The following is a 22,116-nucleotide window of genomic DNA, read 5'->3' as shown; positions in this document are numbered from 1 at the left end:
AAGTAAAATTCAGTGCTGAACATGAAAGCATTTCTTAGGCAGGAATAGAGTTTCATAAGTGAGTTACCCAAAACAATTACTTAAAAAATGCAGTCTTTAGAAACAATGTAAAATTGATGAAAAAGCAAATGAAACAGATGTATTGTCTGCAAAATCTAGTTTGGCCAGCTGTAGTTCATAGGCAGAAATTATTCACTTCATGCTTCACAGTCACACTTAAAATAATCAGCAATACAGTTACCTCCCAGGTATGTTATGAATGTCTGACACATGTAAAAAGAAAATAATGTTTTATTTATTGAGTACCCCACTCTTCTTTAAATCAAATTATGGAAGTCATACCTGACAAAATGCTGAATATAAAAGAGAATGAAATTTTCAAATCTCGCCCCCTGATACTGGTGAGTGATTTACCCATCCTGAACCTTACTTGTGGAAACCTGTCTGTCTAAAGACTAAATTGAGGAGCTTGGCCTAGGCTTGGTTCTGTACTCTCTCCAAGTCATCTTATAGCTTAAGCTGAGTTGAGTAAGTCAGGGGACAGATCCAAATAGCTGTGTTGAGAACTGCAAATTATGATGTAGTAAGTGAACCTTTCCACAGCACAAAGCAGTCCCTGCATTCTCACTGGTAGTGTTCTGCAGGAGAAAAGGATGGAAAGACCCACACAATCAATCCACCCTTCAGATCTGCTCAGACCTGAGTAGTGTCCTTTGCTGCGTCTCTGGCATGTGTCCCTGTGCTGAGGCCTTTCCTTTGCCTGTAAGGCACAGTCAGATACTGTGTGACAGAACAGATCACATGCTTGAATTCATCAGATGAGAAACAGTTGGTTCATCTGATGGGATATTTTAACAGCGTGGCAATAGCATTTCTCAATGTCGTCATTCAGATGTAAAGCTGCTTTTCCATCTATCCAAAAAAATCAGGATTAGGAGTTTTCCCATGTGGATACATTGCTTGGTACCTGACCCCTAATCCCTGCAGTAATCTGTCACAGAATATTTTAGTTTAGAAAGCACCTCCGGAGATCATCTTGGATGATCCAAGTTAGATCAGGCTGCTCAGGGCTTTGTCACTTCTAAGAATTTTGTTTCAGAGTGCATCTGAACAAAGAAGCTCCAAGGATTTTCATTAAGAGAAGACGCATAATGATATAGTAATTTAGAACAGCGTATAAATTAGGCAAGGTAAAAGAATTACAGACTCTTCATCAGGCCCTTCTAATCCCTGTCCCCTGCATCTATGGCCCAGGGCTCCAATAGGGATTACTCTGAAGACACTCACTTTTTATCAGAGGAAAAACATCAGAGAGATTTCTAAATCAATCGGGGGGAATATTCAATGTGCATCATTTCAATCAGTTCAGAAGTCTGTACCTTTGGTTTCTTGTAAATTCACCGCTATTATTCATCAAAGTTTACATTTAGACTATGAAAATCCAGAGGTTAAGGCAGTTTGCATATGAGTCTCCAGAGATTAGTCACCAGCGCTCACCAGTGCTGTTACAAGCAGTGACTGCTGCTGAATTTTTTAGCAACGGAAAGTTTGATTTTCAGCAAAGTTACAGATATTCAGCACTTTGTAGATCTCTCCTTGATGCCTTAGAGAGTTTCATCTCTGGGGTGCATGTGAAAATAGAAAACCAGAATTCGTTAATTAGCATCACAGCAGAATTTCACATTTTTCCAAGAAACAATCTTAGTACGTATTATGTGAACTACTTTTGTGGACACAAGCATTTCATAGGTAGACGCCAGAGGAGCAATTAAATAATACAAAAATTAAATATGTCATAAATATAATAACTTGAGCAAATGCCATTTTAGCACAATGCTTTTTTCCAAAAGTGTGTAAGAATAAAGCATAACCTATAGAAATATCCATGACAATTTTAACATATTAACAAGTATTCTATTTACATTAACATTGGTTACTATTAATTCAATTCAGAAATTTTAACATTAATAAGAATTTTAAAATATTGCAGAAATAAAACATTACAGATAGAATGATGCTGTAAGACACTTAACAAACTCGTACTCAAATAAACATGCAATTGATTCATGATTTTAGTCTGTTTTACTTTGATGGCATGAAAATATGAAGAAGCTGTTTAGATAAATCTTGCCAGTTTTGTATCATTCCTATCTTTTAAATTCTGGTTTCAAGGCACAGGAAACTACTACCAATAATTTATTCATAGTGAAAGTGGCAGCAGCAGCAACGCAATCTGCCCCAGCATAGTGTCATGTGTGCACCAGCAGTGTGTTTGAGGGAGTTCCCTCTCTGGGGCAATGGGACTGTTCTCCGTGCTGCCAGCCCTTCCTTGTCAGTAAGGCACTTAACTCTTGTGCAGACTCCGACACAGCAAAAGTTGAATCAATACCAAAAGGGAAGCCAGAAATGAAAGATTAAGCAGAAATGAAACACAAGTTCAACAAATGCTTGGAGATGGCATAAAAAGTCCCTGACTCCACTTAGAAATGTGAAAATTTTCTATATACTTCTGTGCATTCTAGATTTAACGGCAAAAAAATTACTAATTATAAAACATCAAGCATTAGAATTGGACATTTTAAGACTTTCAGGACAGTGCAGGATCTTGACTAATAAAGTACTGTTGTTCTGTGTTACCAGGCCGCTGTTTTGCCTCTAATTCTTCCCAGAATGTGCAAGGTAGATAAAGCTGCATACTGAAGTATTAGGAATGTTTTCAAGGCTCTTGTTGAAAGACTTCCTCATTTTTAATATTTTCCACTGGTTAACCACAAACGTTAACACCAGAGTATGTGTATGAGAATCTGAACATGTACCTCCTCAAGAACTAAACATTTCAACCACAAGAATGGGCCTTACATGTTCTCCTCAGCAGGTATATTTTTTTGTCCAGCTCAGAAGATAAAACTGGTTCTGAATTCATATGAATAAGAACCAGACCCAAAATAAGCTTGTAAGATTTCAGTGTGAGTCAAGTAAATTATGTTGTTTATTCCACATGTCCTTAGCAAAGCAATGTTTTCACCAATGATACTGGTGGGCAAACCTTATTGCAGGAGGCAAGCAGAAATAAGAAGTATCTGTTCCATAGCATCCTCAAGGAGCTGATAGTCCATGTGCTGTGGCAAAACTTCCTACGAACATAGAATCATAGAATCATAGAATAGTTAGGGTTGGAAAGGACCTGAAGATCATCTAGTTCCAACCCCCCTGCCATGGGCAGGGACACCTCACACTAAACCATCCCACACAAGGCTTCATCCAACCTGGCCTTGAACAAAGCCAGGGATGGACATTAGCATATAAGTAGCGTGTTGCTGTGTGCATCCTGCAGCTGATGTTGGGAACAACATATTTGTGCCAGCAGCCAACTGCTAGCTTCCACCTTCTTGGTCTTTGCCTCTATTACAGGTTTTCTGAGTGTCAGATGAATCTGTTATTTCTTTGTGTTCTTCTCTTACCCCTCCTTCCTGTGATTCTTTTGACATTTTCCTTTTTATGCTGTCACTCTTGTAATTAATGGATGAATTTAGCCTGGATGAGTTCAATCTCCATCTTCTCAGACTCCTGTAAAAGTCTTTTCTGACATTTTCACTAACCAGCACATAGATGATTGGATCAGCAATGCTGTTTGCAGTGGCTAAACACAGAAACACTGTAAAAACTGAATAGATGTCTTCTTCAAATGGACATGAGCAATTCTGATGAAACATGAAGTATATGGATCTTATCATGAGTACCACATGGTAGGGAGCAAAGCACATCAGGAAAATGATAATGATGGCAATAGCCAGATACTTCACTTTGGCTTTTTGCCGACGAGTCAAGCTGCTGCTTGTTTTAGTACTTTGGAATATTTTATAGTTTGTGAAAATGAGGATTGTGAAAGGTATGGCAAATCCAAATAAGAATCTAGCAAAGCTGAAAGAAGCCAATTTTATGTCAAGGGGCAAAGTCTCAAAGCAGGTATTACTACCTGGATTATCTTCCATGTAAAATACTGGAACATAGATTATTGCAACCACAGCAAAGAGAAAAACCACTATTATGACCGCCTTTTTCTGTCCTCTTCTCCCCCTTGATTCCAGAGCATACACCAGTGCCACGTAACGATCCACAGAAATGCAGCACAAAAGGAGAATGCTGATGTATATGTTGCAGAAAAAGATAAATCCTGTTACTCTGCAAGCTTTTTCACCCATAGTCCACTGGTGATCATCTTGCACGTAGAGAATCCAGAGAGGCAAGGTACTTAAATACGTCAGCTCACACAATGATAAACTGAAAATGTAGATGGCAATTACTTTATTCCTTTGGATTTGTATGAACGTAAGCAGGGAAGTTAAGCAATTTGCTGGAAGGCCTATGGCAAAAACAATGCTGTAAACAGCAACCAGAAGCGTCTTGCTGTCTTTGTAGGGAATTCCTGTGCAAATGGAGCTCTTATTTGTGTCTGTGCAATTTTCCATTATTCTTTTTCCGGCTGGTGTTTCCTGAGAATCAGAAGACAAGATGGAAAGTTAGCATTTGCATCGCGTAAACGTATGTCAGTAAAGGTTACAGACCCTAAGGTGCCAACAGGGCACCAGGGGAACAAGTGGGATGCTTGTCTTGGGGAAGCATCTAAGACAGGCACTGTGGGCCACCTGCTGAGCTGCTGTGTAGAGGGGGTAAAAAAGGGTGCTTGACTTCAGGGTCAGCAGTAGTTCTCTGCCCAGACATCTCCTGGGATGTGGCATGTGAGAGCTTGACCAATGTGAGAGCTGCTGTACACCTGTATACCATGGAGGTTTTGAAGACCTGTTCTATGGTAAAGCACAGCAGGTGACTACAACTCGTACATGAGGCAGCTGGTGGCAGGGACACCGCACAGTTACACGCCATCTCAGTGGCTGTCTATGCCAGACACCTTAAGAAAAAAGCCTTCAAGAGTGGCTGAAGGTTCGCTCTTTCCCCCTCTCCCAGGCTTTGCATATGTCTCTTAACCCTGTGTTTGTCTGCATATTCTCTTTTCTGCACTGCCTATGCCTGCTGTTTGTGCTTGTTGTGTGAAGGCATGCTTCCCCCAGTGCAGCTGACAGTGGTGCAGGGCAGGAAGGAAGTGGTAGAAGAGTTTTTTTTCTGTAGACACATGGTTCCCAACGTTTCTTTCTCTTACCTCCTTCTGTTACCTCCTTCCTTCCCGCTTTGCTCCAAGTCTCCTTCCTGTGCTTAGCACCCATGAGTGAGCCTCAGGAAGGAGATGCCTGTGACTTTTTAAGCTGCCTGCATGGAGCATGCTTTTCTTTCCTTGGCTTTTGGCATACAGCCTAAGGCACAGGGCGGGGGCTGAGCTGCAGAGACCTTCATGCTTAAATGACTGTTGGCTGCCAAGCTCAAAGCCCCAGCTGACAAAGTGCAGCCATAGGTGTGAATTTACACTTGGAGAGAAAAAGCATGAGCTGAATGACTGTCCTGAAGGTCTGGCCTGTCAGCTCAGGAGCCTGGGAAGGATCCAGGAGCATGTCCCAGCCTCGTATCTGGAAGGAGGAGAGGGGGGCATCCATTTGCTCCCCTACCTCACCTTCTCCAGGGAAGAGACTTCTGGCCCTGGCCACTGCATCCAGCCCGACTTCTGAGCTTCACTTCCCTCTGCTCAGCTCCTGAGGCCTGCAAGGGGTTTCCTCGTCAAACTGAATAGCAGAAAGCAGCACTCAGCTGAAACTTCTCCCTGTACATTACTGCTCTGTGACTGAACAAACACTTTTATCTTCTCCTCAGGCCTTTAGAGTCTCCTGTTTTGGTATTTGGGTTAGACCAGAAGATTGCATGTTCCGTCTTCTTCTGTGGTGGCTGGGCCATGATGGATGTGTTCTCACATCTCTCAAATAGAGTATTCGTAACTGTTTTATCTAAACATTCATAACTGCTTTATGTAAACAGGCAGCTGTGGGCCCTCTGTTGTTGGGTTGCACCCACACTGGTGCAGGACTGGAGCAGGCTATCCTGCATCCGAGATACTCATTCCAATAAATAATAATAATAATTACACAGCTAATTAAAAAAACAACAGCAACCCACCATTTCAGGGTTCATTTTCTGCTAATATTTGTGATGAGCAGCTTTAGCGATTGGTTGAAGCATCTGCCCATTTGGGTCACATGGAGGAGGGCAGCAGCTCTAGCCACATCACTCTCTTCAGTTCTTTTGCCTTGAAATGCCACTGCCTGAAAAGTCTGTGGACTTCCGTGAGTCTGTCAGCTTAGAGCTTATAACTTCTGAGTGGATGTAAAGACCTTTCCTGGAGTCTGGTCCCTGAATGAAGCAGAAAAGGGTCCTGGGAGGTGCAGAGACTTGACTGATGGGTCTTGCTGCTCATTTGGGCCAACTGCAATAATATCTGGTCTTCCCTCAAGAGGCTCAAGTGTTTTCACTAACACTGAGGGGTAAAAAAGGAAGTGAAAACAAGGGGGAAAGCAAAAGGCTTTTTTGTTTGTTTGTTTGTTTGTTTTTTCTTTTTTCTTTTTCCTTCATTTGTCTATAAGCTGCTAATGAAAAACTGTTTCAATTTCCAATAGAAAAGTTGCAGTGATAAAAGTACCCCTATTAGGAGAAGTAGAAAAGAAAACTGAAGATACAGTTGCATGGAAAAGAGGGAGAAATCAAAAAAGGAACAGTATCTGAACAGAGCACTGAGTGAAAGTCTTTAGGTGGATTCACCTGAGATACAGGGGGACAGAAAAGAGACACAGTGAAATCCATAGCATGAGTGTGACTACATCAGTGCAACACGTTATTTAATATATTTTTCATCCTCCAATAATTTTCTGATCATCCTTCTATGCCAAGGATTATTGTTAGGGCTGAAAGTTTTGAGGGGTTTGTGTGAGTATTAGGAATAATTTTTAAAAGCTCCATGCTTATGATAGCTAAGATAAAAAAGAACCGTACTTTCACACCTTCCTTCCAGCCCCAGTGTTTGGAAAGGATAACAACCTGCATATTTTAAAGCATAAATTAACCTTCAATGAAACAGGATCTGAGTTTCTCCCAAGGGGTTTTGTGTGCTTTCCTTAGTAGCATGTAGTACTGTAAGTATTTGACATGAGTGCTAACGTGATGTCAGTCTGACCACTCAAATCTAGTACTGTAAGACATCGATTCCCAGATATGAGAGATACACCACCTACAAAATACTCATCACCAGCAATGTCACCCCTCTTATGAACCTGGGATTCATGCAGAACCTACATTACTGGCCTGTGAACTTTACGGACAATTAAACTTTCTGGACACTAGCAGTCGTGTCTGTTAACTTTAATAGAAAGTAAGAAATTTGCTGTGAAATATTTGCTCTGCTGCTCTTGAATGTATGAAAAATATTTGTGGTATCTTTGTGGATAAAAATAGATTTTGACCCATTAGCCCAGCAAGTCAGTGAATTGACTTTTTTGGTTTTGTGATTGAAATTGTTTGGTTTTCCATTAGAAATTAACAAATTAGGAGATGAAGCCACTCCTATAATCAAGTCTCAGCATACAAAGGAAAAGCAACAATGGCCTACAAAGGAAAAGCAGCAATGGCTCTTCTTAGATGACCCAGCAGACACACACAAGACAGTGGGATTTGAAGCAATGCATTTTGAAACTTGAATAATAGAATACAATAGAATACAATATATAATTTTGAAACTATTTTGTTTTGAAACACTGTAGAGAAAAAAGGGTAGATCAAAGTTACAGAACTATACTGGGGATCCACCCTGAGCACAACTCCCATCTTAAAAGATCTACTTTCATGCTAGCTTGATTGGAAAGAAACCACTGATGGGATTTGAATGTAGAGACAAATAAACATGTTACAAAGCAGATTTAATGCCTAGTCAGGAAAAACAAAAATTCCACGTGATTCCTGAGAGTGGCAAGTTTCTTGTATTTGCTAGACTTCTGCTTGAGTTTTACCCCTTTTGAATGCTCTCTGGCTGCTGCAGGAGTGGAGAAGAATCTCAAGAAACAAGAAAGACATCTAGGCAGCCCCCAGCTTAAAACAAGTTATGGAGCATTTGTAGGCTGAAATTAGCTGCTGTAAGGAAGCAGCAAGACCTTGGAATTGGTTATACAGCTTTAATATTCAACTATACTGCAGATATATGAAATCCTACATAAAAAATATTTGTTAGGAGAGAGGAGATACTCATCATCTGCCTTTCAGGAGGGGAAGTCAGCAATCATTTCTGATGAGAGGAAGGTGTTTGATTAGTCTTCTGATTCATAGAGAAGAACTCTCAGCAACTAGAGATTTTAAATACCCATGTGTGGGCATTTATGTAGATCCACACATCCACTTCCCACAATGTACAACTAAATGTACTATTTTGCTAAAATGAGCAATGAATTGTTACCAGTCAGGGTTGACAAAGGACCCGACTTAAAACAGTGGTCCTTTCATAAATTGTGTGTGTTATAGTACCTGGTGAGAGACTGCACAGGAGACAAGAATGACAGATGTATAAAAGAGAAATGTGTAAAAGAAAGGTCCTGCTGCAGAGTTTAAAACAATCTTATTCAACACATCTGAAAGTAGGTAAACTACCTGTCAGATACATTAGATAAGGGAAGTTCACAGGTGAAAAATAGACTGCAAAATCACCCTGTACCAGTGGACTTTTTTCCTTAGTCTTATGCTTCAGAGGCTGTGAGTCATGATTTTGAGACTTTTGGACATAGCAAAGTTTTTCAGTCTTCCCTGAGAGCATCAGAGAGCAGCTCTTGTAGGGCAGATTTACTCCCTGGTACCTACCAGCTTGTCTAGAAAAGGTCCTGGAGCCAGAGGAATGGCTCCATGGCCAGGAAGCTATCAGGAACCCCTGAACTGCCATCATAAATCTGGGGCTAACTATAAAGCCTGTCAAGTCTGAGGCTGAGGAAAGCACAGGGTTTGGAGCAGCAGCAGTGAAAGTGAACACCTAGGAGCAGCCCTAAGGTTGGAGACTTTTGTGCTGCTGATTCACTTCCTTTTCTTCACGATCCTTCTTCACACACACAACCAACAGGCCTTCATGCTTGATGCCTCCCTAAAGCTGTCACAGCTTGACTGGCAGCTTTGGCAGTGGGGGCTATTAACATAAGTCTTCTATTGCTTGACTGGGTCATTTGGAAACCTAACAGACTTTCTTGCTGGCTTGTGTTGGAACTACGAAGTCTTGGAAGAAGGAGATGAGGGGAGGGATTCTGATGCAGTTTCTCTGACCCATCCCAGGATGCTTCTGGAGGTCAGAGCACAGCTGAATGCCAGCAGATCTGACACCAAGGTTTGACACTGCTCTGGACTCCTGAAAGAGCAGGCTGGGGTATCAGGGAGCAGGCTGTTTTTGCAAAGCAAAGAGATCTGGCCATGCTGGCACACTGCTAGATCTGAGTGTGTCTAACTGCTAGATTTAAGGGAAAACTGACCTCAAGTGGCTAAACAAAGAAGCGCCAAGACCTATGTTCAAACCCACAGGTGTAACCCTTAAAAAGTCATCCTTTAGACTTTAGGATCAGGATCTCCCCAGCACCTACTTATGGACATGTTTCCTCCTTCTTCTTGGCCTTAGCCATCCAGGCCTTCAGACAAGAGACTCCTGCCAAACCTCTGGCACCTGCAGTTAGAAACACACTAGGAGCCACAGAATGGCCTGTACTAGAGCTGTTTTCGCCCCAGACTGTCATGACGCAAAAGCGTCTCTAAGGCAGCAGCTGTCTACCTGGGGTTGCTAAAGATTTCTGGACTGAGGCCATACATCTCTTCCCTGCCTTTGGTGAATGCCAGCACCTGGCCACGTGTGACGCTTGAACCAATGCAGGGCCTGAGTAAAGCCTTCAAGTCCATGTACGACCAGGTGAAGGATAGCCACAGCCACCCTGTATCCGAGAGAGACTTGTTCCTGCTAGGAGGAATGTCATGTCCAGAGAGGTGTGAACGTTCGGTCTCATCACCTCTCAGGTAAGCCAGATGGTCAGCGTGGGAATGGCACAGCCGTGCCTATGGCTCGTGGTAGCCCTTCAGTGACACCCAGCACCTCTGTGCTCCTGGACCCTCAGAAGCTCTGGGGACCTCAGGCGATTGCTGCCACACATGAACAGAGCAATGTCATTGTAGCAGAGCTGGGTTAAAGGTATATGTTTTAGTGATCATGCAGTTATCCTACCTCGTGATAAGTTTCTTCACTCGTTTCTAAGTTGGCTGTGGATTGTGGCTGGCCAATGGTTCTCTTTGTTTCCTTATATTGGTTTGTTTTATTAACGGTTAAGGGTTGTGTCCTGCATGTGGTTGGCCTGCTGCTGCCGAGCCCTACCCAGGCTCTGTCCTCCGTTGCTGGCTTGGTCACATCTTGCCAGCCTGTCTTCTCCTGTCTTTCCCAATATGTGGTCTCTGCATTGCCATGGTTCACTCCTGCCTTTTGCCTTCCTACTGATGCTTTCTCTCCCTCTGTCCCAAGTCAATCAGTGTTTTTCAAACCACTGCTGTCCCAGGAGATCCACAAATCATAGATTCATAGAATGCTTGGGTTGGAAGGAACCTTGAAGATCTCTCCTACAGGGGACCTACTAGTCTCGGCACTGCCTTTGTGAGTCTGTGCAGGAGCTCCTGTGATATGGAAGCTACATGGCTGCCAGTAGCATCGTCAATACTGAAGAGATTGCTGGGGAAAAGCAGAGCAAAAAGATGCCCAAAATAATTTTGTGACCTGCCAGACTTGGCCTCACTGGCATATTGTTTGTCACTGAGAAGTCTAGCTAGTTTTGCCTCAAAATTGTTTTGTCTAAAGTGAATGTGTCTCAGAAGGTGAGATCTGCGAAGACTTGTGAAAACCACAATGCACCCATGACACTTCTGCACGTGAAAGAATCCTATTTTTAACAGAGCAGTTAAAGATGGTCTCTGCAAGTGCTCTGAACTCAGACACCAGTGTTTCCTCCTTTTCCATTTACCATGAAATGGAGGTAAACTTCTTTGTTCCTTCTTGTCCTATGTTTTGTTCTCAGTTGGAGAACTAAGAGCTAAGTTTTCCTCTTTTGCCATCTAGGTCACCTCCTGTAGCTAGCTAGTGGCAGGGTTTTCCCCTCAAGATCTTAGTTACACCAGCAAAAACTGTGATGCTCAAAGATTCCTCTTTGCCCTTACATGTTTCTGACGTCTCTGTAAGCCCACTCATAAATGCTAAGTCTCATGTAGTGTCTTGGCTGAATCCTCAGCTGCAATCTCTTCCAGCTATTAGTACATCTATCTCAATGGGCATCTCATTCTTCATTCGTACTCTTAGAGTCTACCCTGGAAGACATTAATGTAAAAATCCCAGCTATCAGATATTCCACAACGAGTGTTTCTTTAGGAATATCAAAATCATGTGTTGTTTCTGATAGACCCTCTTCTGAATTTCTCAGTCCTCTCAGACCTTTCCACTGCAGTCAGCCTCTGCTTGACTGTGCAGTGATACAACCCACTTCACTTTCCACTTCAGTTTTAATACTGAACCTTCGGTGTTTATAGACTCCAGATCCACAGCAGGATATTTGTTTCTTGTAGAATGTTTTTGTCACATGCTCTGCTCCACCAGCAGCAGAAGCCAGGTCTGAACCTCAGACGTGTTTGGTAGTATCTATCTGCACTAAATACCCTGATTTAAAAATAGCCCTGATTCATGAAGGCAGATGAGATCAAAGTAGCTGTAGTCTGAGACAGACTCTGTCAAGTCTGATGTGCTCTACAGAAGGTAGCTGTAAAGATGATGGGATTTTTGTCAGTATGGTGGGATCCTTGACCACCTCCTCCTCCTCCAGTGCTCTGTTGTAGGTCCAGTGTAAGAGGGAGGGCTAAGGCAAAATAGTGTTCCTCCAGGGGTTCAGTTTAAAGCAGTGATTTTCACCCAGGGAGGCACATCTCACTCAGGAGGCAATAACATGGCAGAAAGATGTGAGAAGGTGTCTTGTCTGTCTTGCCAGACCTGTCCTAGCTCTATGTGTGAAACATGCACAGCAACCCTGGAGCCAGCAGCAGTCGGGACAGCAGCTTTTGGACAGGCAGTTGAGTCTATGCAGGGGTGGAAAAGGGTCAAAGGAGATAAAACAAATGCCAAGGTGGAGCTACACTGAACTGCTCATTGCTAATTGTAATCCATGGCACACTGAAAGCACATTAGGCTTGCACTGAGGATCAAGAAAAAGCAAGCAAAACCTGAGCTTGCGCTGAACTCAGGCCAGATGCACAGGCATTAAGTCAGAAAGCAGCCACAGAAACCTGTCGTCATGTTGTCTGGCACAGCAGTTACTGCAGCTGCCACTCCAGCCACATTCCTGCTGCACTGAGAGCAACAACTGCTAATGTGAGCAGCGGCATGACCCTCTTTGTAACTGCAGTGATACTGCTGTCCACTTCCCCACTCCCAGCTTTTCTGGTTTGAAAACCGCTGGCTTGCATGCACTTTTATAGCCTCTTGTATACAAAAGTAAAGGAGCCTGGCTGGGATGGCAAAAACATTCTGTACAGAGCTGTGAAATTTCCATTTCTGTTCCAAAGTGGGACTGAGCTTTGTCAGGGCAGCCTGAGATAGATGAAACGCTGCCTTCAGGCACTTCTAGTTTGATGGCAATGCTGTTCATGTGATCATGATGAGGCTAGAAGATCAGTGTCTCCCCAAGAGACATGGGAAATGCTGAGCTTGAAAGGCTGTCTGCAGTTTCAGGCAGAAAGCGGTACAGAGGGGGTGCTCAATTCAGACTGAGTATTTGTTTAAAGGTAGTGTCCTGTGTACAGAACTGTGGAGGAGTCCTCAGAAGAAAATTAGCCTTTGCCCATTGAGTGCTAAAGAGCAGAACTAGCGTGTCGGGTTTTTTTTTCCTCTCCTTCCCCCTCCCCATATGAGGTTGCTGGAAGTTAAGGAACTGCTGGTTTAAGGGCAGCAGCTGATATAAATGGGATTATGGGAAGAGGGGGTTAAAACCAAGCCTAGATGCTTTGGTTTTTGCCAGAGTAGCAAACTTTATGTTAAAATTTCAAGAGAAGTCAGTAGCCATCATCTGTAGCGCTTTCTATTGCAACACAAACTCAAACAAATGGGGAAGGTAACAAGGAAAAGAAAACCAACTAAGAAGACCCTATGAAAAACTAAATTGAGGAGCCAATCAAGCTTGATCAAGCCAACTGGTCAGCCTGGCTGTTCACACTTCGCTAAATCTTATTTGGCATAGGAAGCATCCTCTCCAATCTCAGAATGTCTCAAAGCAAAAATCGGCTTCTTTAAAGTCTCAAAGAAAAGAACCCAAACTAATTCATTTTGGCCACCTACCAGTGCAGTGTGATTGCTGTTACCAGCCTGTGACTTTACAGCAAGACTTGTGGTCTCCTTAAAGCTGCAGCTACTACACAAAATAACAGCTACACTAAATGCAAAGAAGTATCAGCTTTCATTTAAAAGCAAGGTCTTTGGATTACAGAGGAGAGCGTCAAGCATGGTCCCAGTATTTTGAAGTCTCAGAGGAACAAGTCGACTCCCAAAACATTTGACAAAAAAGAATAATCTTAACTTAGACTCCAAATTTCTGAGTGCCAAAGATCAGCAGTGGTGTGTAAATAAAAGACTGAGAAAAAGAAAAAATGTAGTGTATCCAATTAGTCACTATAGACCAGCAGGTAAACATCATAGTAAAATGTCTGTCTCACTTTTCCAGCAGAGTAAGGATGAGAGGAAAGGCTGGTTCTGAATTCTCCTTATGGTCTACCAAAGGAAGCCCAGCATTTGTGTTTCTAACATAGCACGTCTCATGCTTTGCAGGGATGGTTAAATCTGACCTAACAGCCACGTGTATCCTGCCAAAATCCTTTAGTCCTAATTATCATCTATCCCTAACTGGAACTAAAATAGATTTGTAAGAGAGAAACATGTTTTTTATCGGAAAGGGAATTCGTAAGGAAAACAGGTAGCAAGGATTCCATCAACTGCAATGAACTCTAATTAATACAGACCCAACATCACTTTATGTCTGTTGTATCAATCACAGGAGGTTTAGACTATGGTGAAATATCAACAGAGCCTGTACTTCTGAAGCACAAAAGCACAGCACAGAGAGGTAGTAATCAAGCAGAACAGAGCAGAATAGTGCTTAGTAGAAATAATGCCTTGCCTCAGGGACAGAAATCGCTTACCTATTTTTAATCTGGCTTTTGCAGAGGAGTCGATGAAGGGCTCCAACTCGTGCTGTACTCACAGGCTGCTCTGTAAACACTGCAGGAAGTTACTAATGATACCGAAAACAGTCATAAGCAGTGTGAGTTGAAAGAAAGTAGTCTGCTGATGACTTCATCAGGCTCCCAAAGTGTGTCACTTGTAGTTAGGTGCACAGTTATAGATAGGGGTGTGATTGGAATACCCCAGCCTTGAAAATCTTAGTCCTGCCGTCATTTGAGAAAGTGACTGGAAAAAGACATCTATGGTAACGCATATCTTTGGGGAAGATCTGCACCTGAAAATATACTGAAAGTGAAAAGAGGCAGAAGAAATTATTTACTGGTTACTCAAAGTGAAGGATAGTAAGAAAGGTGAAAAACCAAATGGTCGGAACAGGAAAATGTGGAATTACCAGGAAGACAGAAGGAAGAAATGCATTGTGATGGTGGATCTGTGTGTAAATGCAGACCAGGCACTGAGATGTTACTACCAAGCAGAGCACGCAGGGTATCAGTTTATTCAACATTTCTGCAAAGTCAAAGCTTTCAAGAAGCCTCTGAAACAGCCTGTTCTCATGCTGTCCCCTGTATTGCTTTCAGATATGAAATAGCACCCATGCTCCTGCACAGTGGGCTTGAGCAGCCATACGTGGCTGCTGCTTTTCACAAGTCAGTGGCTTGGCAACCACAGCTGCATTTTAGGAGGTGGCCCGTGAGAAGAGCAATGCTTCCTGGCCCCCTGTGCCAAACCAGACAACACAGCCTGGCTGGGGGGACTTTGGGCTGTTGCTGTTTGACTTCAGCTTCCATTTAATCTATCTTTCTTGCTGTGCCAGCAGAGGTGGGAGACATGCATAGGTATGCTTGGGCTATTTGCTGGGTGTGTGTAGCCTTGGCAAATGAGCTCTATGGCTGGCTGATGGAGGAAGCTGAGGCTGACCAGTGCAGTCAGAAGATTAGCTAAGAGAAAAGAAAGCCTGAACAAGGGGAGTGATTCCTTTCAAATTCTGTCACTTGTGCCAGGGGTGAGAAAATGTAGGTTCAGCTCTTGTAACTACCAGACTCCATTTGTGACCAGAATTTTCATCTCTTGGACTCCTGTTCCAGGTGTACTCCTTCATCATTGTGCTCATGTGCCCTGGAGGGACAGGAGACCAATAAACTTAGGCTGCCAGGCCCTGTCAAGAACAGGATGCCTGCCTTAGATGCTTATTTGCTCTTTGTACAGTGGAGATAATACCTGCTCTGGGTGCTACACATATATTCACTTGAATGTGTATGAAACGGCTAGGTATTTAAATGGATGAACAACTGTATTAAAGCCCAATAGAAGGAGGTGGTGATATGAAGGAAAGACCATTCTGGTGCCAGTTGTGCTATAAAAGGCTGAGAATGCTAAAGAAGATAAGACAGTGTTTTGAGCAGCTTTGAGAAGAATTCATTTGCAGGAGCTTCTTAATGGCAAAGAGCACTGATATGAAGGAGCTTTAGCAAGTGCCCTATCTCAGGCTTTAGGCAAAGGAGGAAGAAGATCCCAATATTATATTGCCAGTCTAGACCTTGTTTGTGAGACCTGTTCCACGCATCATGACAGATGCTATGTATGACTCTGTGAAAGTCAGTTATGAAGAGATTTGTGAAGGCAACTTGCTAATCAACTTCTACTAATTCCCCTCTGGTGAAGTGCTTGCAGCACCCCATGAAGGTCTGTCAGTGCTTGCACATTGCTGGGGGCTGAAGTAGGACAGTGAGGAAGTGGGTGGCAGTCTAAGGCAAGCAGATAACTGAATTTGCTTTTGATAACTGTATTGAGAGTGAAATATTTCTTTCGTAAAATTAAAGAAATGCTTAGTGTGTACTTTCATTCCGGGGTAAAAACGTCACTTTGGTTCAGTTCTGCTGGAGAGGGTTTCTGGGGAAGTGACTGTGAAGAGAAAATCATTCTCAGAGCCATAAGGAACTGGGAAAGAAGAGCCTGGAGGTGACTTAGTAGCCTTAATTTGCAGAGAAGAATAGGTAAAATTTCTGTCTGCACAAGCTCAGCCTGGCTGGACACAGTGCTGGACCCAGTCTGTGCACTGCTCCAAACTCATGATTTCATCATTATACTCCTCTGCATCAATATAAAACTAAAAGGAAACTGTAAACAAGGGTGGGAATAATGTTTCTGAGATGGATAGGACTTATTTCTCTGTGTAGATGGCCAATCTTCATTCAGAGATGTGGGACAGAAAAGAGGAGAGTGCTGTCCATCCTCTAGAACTGGAGCTTTCATAGAGACCAGTAGGCTCTTCTGTGGTATTTCTAATGTGCCAGACCACAGTTCCCATTTGGGTGTAGTCAGTTGTACAGTGCCAGATTATGCTGTCTGTGATGCTTACTTGCACACACATATAGGGTTTAGGATATTCAGAGAAACATGTATGCATTTGCCAACTAGATTTTATGATGCAATACTGAAAATTGTGTGATCCTCCATAGAGAAATGGAAGACAACACATCTCTGTGCCCTTGAATCTTCCAGGCAGACCTGAAAAAACGTTACTATTTAGAGTCACTGCTGCTTCATGCTTCTGTCAGTAATACGGCCCCAGTCAGCATCACCCACAATCATTGCCCTAGCAAGCTGAAGACTGATGCCAAGATTTCACATTGGAAGATGCTTTCAGAAACTTTTGACAAGATCTTCTGTCACTGGAGATGAAAACAGAGTTAGCGCTTCCGTGGGTGGCAAAAATAAACCAAACATTTCAAGTAAGTTTAGTCTGCATTAAGTAGAGATAATACAAGAAGCACAGCAATATAAATTTTGGCCTGAGTTGTATTGCACTGATGTCATGTCCAGGGAGAAAAAAAAATCAGATAAAGAACCATTTATAGCAGAAGGCAGAAACACTCTGGCCTCTGTCTAAATCCAATAGAAGTAAATGGAAATGTTTCTTTGAGCATCCATGAGTTTAGATTGGGTAATTTTGAGCATTTTTCCTTCTGCTTTTTAACTGCTGGGTTCTGTTTAGATAGTCGCCTTCAGTGTGGCACATTTAAGCAAGGTAAGCTGCGCATGAGATATATTCTCTGCACTCTTTATCATTTTCCTACTGGGGTTCAGAGGCCATCCAAAGAATAGGGGAGGAAGGAGTCCAAATTTCTTTAGCTCACTGCTGCACAACACACACCTTTTGGGGGGGATTTTCACAGCACTATGAGAGAGAAAATGCTTGTGCACCACTGGCCAGTAAACAGAAATACCTGTGGGAGACTGATGGGGTCCAATGTCTTTGAAAGACTTTCAGACTAAGTTTTTCACTCCCCTTTTTAATTTAAAAACTGTCAAGGGAAAAGCTAGTAGGATGTTTGGCATTTCTCTGTTCCACTGCACATGAAAGTACCATTAATGCTGTCTTTCTGTGGTCGTGACCAGCAAGAACCTGTGAATGGCAGAAACCTCAGATCATCTGCCTCTTCTATGTCCCTGTAGAAATGAACAAAGTCACACTCATATAACAGCTCTGCAAAAGATTACCCAAGAAGACATTTTTTTGCACAATTGTGTGTCTTTTTTTTGTAAGCAACTAAAGCCCATTTTTCTTGGAAAATTATGGGCTTTAAATTTTGCAGTGCGGGAAATGAGGAAATGAAAAGAGGTCCTTGAAAGTATGGGTTTTGGTAGGAAAAAGCCAAATATCTGGCTCCTCTCTTGTTAACCTGTCAGCACACTGAATGGGACTGAGCTGCAGACATGTCTGGGGAATACTTCATCCCTGGTGGTGTTCAAGGCTAGGCTGGACAGAGCCTTGGGTGACATGGTTTAGTGTGAGGTGTTCCTGCCCATGGCACGGGGGTTGGAACTGGATGATCTTAAGGTCCTTTCCAACCCTAACTATTCTGTGATTCTGTGATTCTATGCTGCATGTATAGGATGCTTAATGATAAAAGCAAGGCAGGAAAGTGCTAAAGAGATTGTCTAGGACAGCAGCGACCAGCAGCTAAGAAGTGTTGAGGACTGGAGTCTGCTCAGTTCTATGCTTTTCTGGCCTAGCACTATGCAAGTGTACCTGTACTGGTATGATGTACAACTGTGGCTAAGAGAGAGTCTCAGTAGCTTGTGGTTCAGACTTGGTTTATCTGTGACTGGCTGTGATGGTGTTGATTTGGGACAGGGACAAAAACCACCCATGGTGTTTTTTGCAGTTGATATCAGGATCAGTCACAGGTTAGATCCCTCAAGTCAGATAGTGTGGGATGAGCTCTGTGCTAAAACCAAAGCTCAGCTTCCTCCCAGCAACCACTTACCTGCAGAGTCTTCCCCCTACATGTGCAATGTAGTTCCACCTCACCCTGGCAATCAGGCCAGCTGGGTGGCAAAAACATTGAGCTGAGCCCAGCACAGAGCTCACAACACAGCTTTCCAGCTTCACATGCATATCCAGTTTACAGCGCACAGTCCGCAGGGAATGCAGAAACCTTCCTGTTCTGCTGCTGGAAATCAAATGCAGAAATGCAGCTGCTATGATTTTTGATGCACCGGCTTTTCTACATGTGATGCATGCTGTGCTGGGCGGGATGACACGAATTCCTTCTGGCTTGTCAGGCTGCATAGATGTGTGCATCTCACATCTGTGCTTTAAAGTCCTGCTTTCGATGTGCCTGTGTTTGTGAGTAGTGTGTAGAAATTTAGTCATCCTCAGTTTTCACTATCCGGTGGTGGTCTGTCTGCTCAGGGATGGAAACCTGTTAAATCAAATATGTGATTGATCATGCCCTCTTCAGAGAAAGGTCTCTCACCCAAAGAGAAAAGACCTATCATGTGTGACAGTCCTACCACTTCATGCACTGGGATTAATATGTGCCCTGGCAGGAACTCCCTGGCATAGTGCAGCTGTTGTTCACACAGTGCATCTGAGAGATCTTTGACTCGACTTCTGTGGGGCAACAGCATATTTGTCTTCTGTATGGTAAGAGTCTGTATGTTAAGGTGCCAGTCTGTATGCTGGGGTCCTTGGGGCAAAATGGGATACAGAGCTATGTCATATCCAACAGCCTCTCTGGAAAGCCTGCTGCCAGCTATACAACCACAGCTGAAACTGAGGGAGTGTGCTGCAGCCGCAGCGGATTTAGCTCTGTGCTTCAAACTCCATCTCTGCACATGCACAGTCCCTAAACATCCTAGCCCATCCACATCTTTCTTTTGTTCCTCCTGAACAGTCAGAATAAAAGGTGACTGAAAACTGTGAAAAGAGTTGGATGGCAGATGCCAATCACTGCCTGGCCGCCCCGGCTACCACTCTGCACCCCTGGAACCTCTCTGACGCTTATGCTACGCTTGCCCCACTCACAGCCTTTTGACAGATAGGTCTGGCTTCCTTTTTATAAATACCCCTCTTTCTTACACTAGGAAACTAACACCCACATTATTACAGAGGTTACAGTTGTTAGTGCATAGTGGAAGAAAAGGTGTGGTTCAAAGAATACCCGTTTCTGATTTTTTTTGCCAACCTCAAAAGTAGCAGCAGTGCTGGGCCAACACCTAAAGTGGTTTAACCTTAGCAAACTCATAAGGAAGAACCAATTGCACATCTATAGCATGCTCTATGCTCCTGAGCAACAAGATTTGTCCTACGGTGCAAACATACAGGAATATAAGCTGGTTTTGCACCTTCTACATGCAACGCTGTAATTTCAAGCCTCACTTCATTTTTAACTAGGGAGGCTTCTGTGAGAGAGCCAAAAGCTGATGAAATTCAGTATTTCATGCACATTAAGGGGATGATTTGCTGAGGAGGCATGACTTTTTAATATGGCTACCCAGACCTCTGTGCTACTGCATTGCTCTTTTATTTTTTTTTGGTTATTATATCTCAGATTAATACAAAAACTGTGTCAAACCATGGAAACAAAGTCATTAAATTTTTCCTCTTGTTCAAAATCCCCAATAAGGCTGAAAGACAGGGAATTGGCATGCACAGAGTGCGTGCCTTGGACAAACCTGGATTTCTGACCAACCAAATCCCACTCAAAGACCTCTGCCACATATCCAAAATATTTTTTCACTCCTGTTTTTTTCCCCTTAACCTCCATCAGTTTGCTCTGCAGCTATGCTTGGCCAAGCTGATGCAGCAGAGATTCAAGGGGCTCTGGTGTTTACATCATATGATGTCCTGCTTTAGTCAGGGAGCCTCACTGACAGGTCTTAGCAGCAGAGACTTTGACAGTCTGCTTTGGAGAGCTGCACCAAGTCCTTGGAGAGTGAGAGGTGCTAGGAAGCTTGTATGCTGCTAGGGGAAACTGCTGCTGAACTGGCAGGCGCCCTGGCACATCTGCGCTGGGACTTCATTGCTGAGGGGCACCTTAGAGAAATGCTACAGACAGGAAAGCAGGAAATGTTTTGCAAAGCAGAGATAACACTGAAAATAATACTCTGTAAATGGTTTGATTTACTGATGTGCATGAACAGGACCTGCCATATAAGCATCTCAGGAAAAGGAAATAAGTTGGAGGAGGAGGGGGAGGAAAAAGGCAGCAGGACAAGAAAACAGGTTGGCAGATTTTATCTGGGACAGGACACAATGTCCTGAGTTTTCTGTGTTGTAGAGGTCTGTGATCACACATGGACACTTAGGATGTGAGTTCTCTGATTCAAAACAAAATGCCTGTTTTTATTTAACAAGATGGGCAACTTGTGTGATCTTGAGATTCTCCTGCACTGGGAATTCCCTCTTGTATGGAGCTAGAATCATCCTGGTCATGCTAGACCTAATCTAGAGCAAACTGGACCCTGAGCCACTGATCTAACTTCAACATCTCTGTGTAATGAAGTGACTGCAGAGCAGGTGTGTGATGGTAGAGTTGTCACCCCTGTGCTCCATTTCTCAGGTTTTCTCAAAAGCCCCTTTTGCAGGAAGGTCCCAGAGGTCTGCATGACTTCACGTGGGGCGAACCCCAGCCATGATATGAACCTCAGCAAGCAAGGGGAGACACGCCTCCTGCCAGCAGGATGTGTCTCTGTAAGAGCGTCAGGGAGAACCTCTCTGCACAACGGAGTTTTTGAGTCCTTGCAGACATTCTGTGATCTACCAGACTGCACCGCAGTGGGGGAGCTCACAGAACCAGCTCTACTTCACAATTATGTATTTCTGCATTTTGCTCCACTTTCTTGTATTGCTAGCCTCTACTGGGGAAACTGAGGTTCGTATGTGGGTGATGATCTGGGTGATGATACCACTCTGCAGTGGCCAGGCCATGGAACCACCTTCTGCAGAGTTAGATGGTTACCTCTGATACCTTTCTTGAAGCATCTTCTCTGAGTCTTGAGGGATGCTGGTAGGTGTAAAAGGCCCCTTTCCAGTCTCTGCTGCTGTATTGTCACAAGCAGCTTAATATTTTGGAGAAAAGAAAGTGCCTGATGAAGGCATGACGTTCAGCCTTCAATTAAAGCGAAATATTTAGTGGGCAACTTTTTGCTTAATCTTTTTTCAAATAAATTCCCTGGTATGCTCTGAAAACTGAAGTATGGAGCTCCTTGAGGTTTCCAGGTATGTATATACACTGAAGGGAAAAAATCCAAGCTTTCCCCCATCCTTTCCTACCAGTGTTTCAGATCCTCTTACTGCAGCATAAGGATGGGACAGACAACAGAAAAATCTACTGGAAATCACCATGAAAGCACTGACTTTTGAGCTCTGGCACAATTTTCTCAGTATAAATAGATCTTCCTATAAATTGGTCTTCCTATAGACACCTGGGATTTTGGCTTATGTTCAGCAGTTTCCATTCACTTAAATAATGCATTTGCAGCCTCATTTTCCAAACACTATTTCCATGCCCTACTTGGTGCTAGGAATGTATTTTTTGAAGATACATTTTTGAAGCAACCATATGACTTGGAAAGATTCTCTAACATTAAAAAACATCCCTTCCATTGTCTTTCCTCCT

General features: G+C 43.2%; 1 protein-coding gene across 5 annotated transcripts in view; it reads right to left on the bottom strand.

The window, feature by feature from the left end:
- Window positions 1-273: 273 nt before the first annotated feature.
- The window catches only part of GPR132 (G protein-coupled receptor 132), an 80,911-nt gene continuing 59,068 nt past the window's right edge, over window positions 274-22,116 (bottom strand). The window contains exons 1-4 of one of the 5 annotated variants that reach the window (XM_065685414.1): window positions 14,598-14,624; window positions 14,164-14,491; window positions 6,061-6,418; window positions 274-4,493 (exon numbers count right to left, since the gene is read on the bottom strand). In XM_065685414.1, the coding sequence (XP_065541486.1) occupies window positions 3,375-4,493; window positions 6,061-6,075 (1,134 nt within the window). In that variant the 5' untranslated portion in view covers window positions 6,076-6,418; window positions 14,164-14,491; window positions 14,598-14,624 and the 3' untranslated portion in view covers window positions 274-3,374. Of the gene's footprint in view, window positions 4,494-4,646; window positions 4,839-6,060; window positions 6,419-14,163; window positions 14,492-14,597; window positions 14,625-22,116 lie in introns of those variants that run through there. The other 4 variants (XM_065685413.1, XM_065685415.1, XM_065685412.1 and 1 more) reach the window with 4 other exon arrangements.

The sequence above is a fragment of the Lathamus discolor genome, chromosome 6 (assembly GCF_037157495.1).
Source record: "Lathamus discolor isolate bLatDis1 chromosome 6, bLatDis1.hap1, whole genome shotgun sequence".
Lineage (NCBI taxonomy): Eukaryota > Metazoa > Chordata > Aves > Psittaciformes > Psittacidae > Lathamus > Lathamus discolor.
The sequence above is the reverse complement of the archived record's forward strand: the minus strand, read 5'-3'. Positions and strand labels throughout refer to the sequence as shown.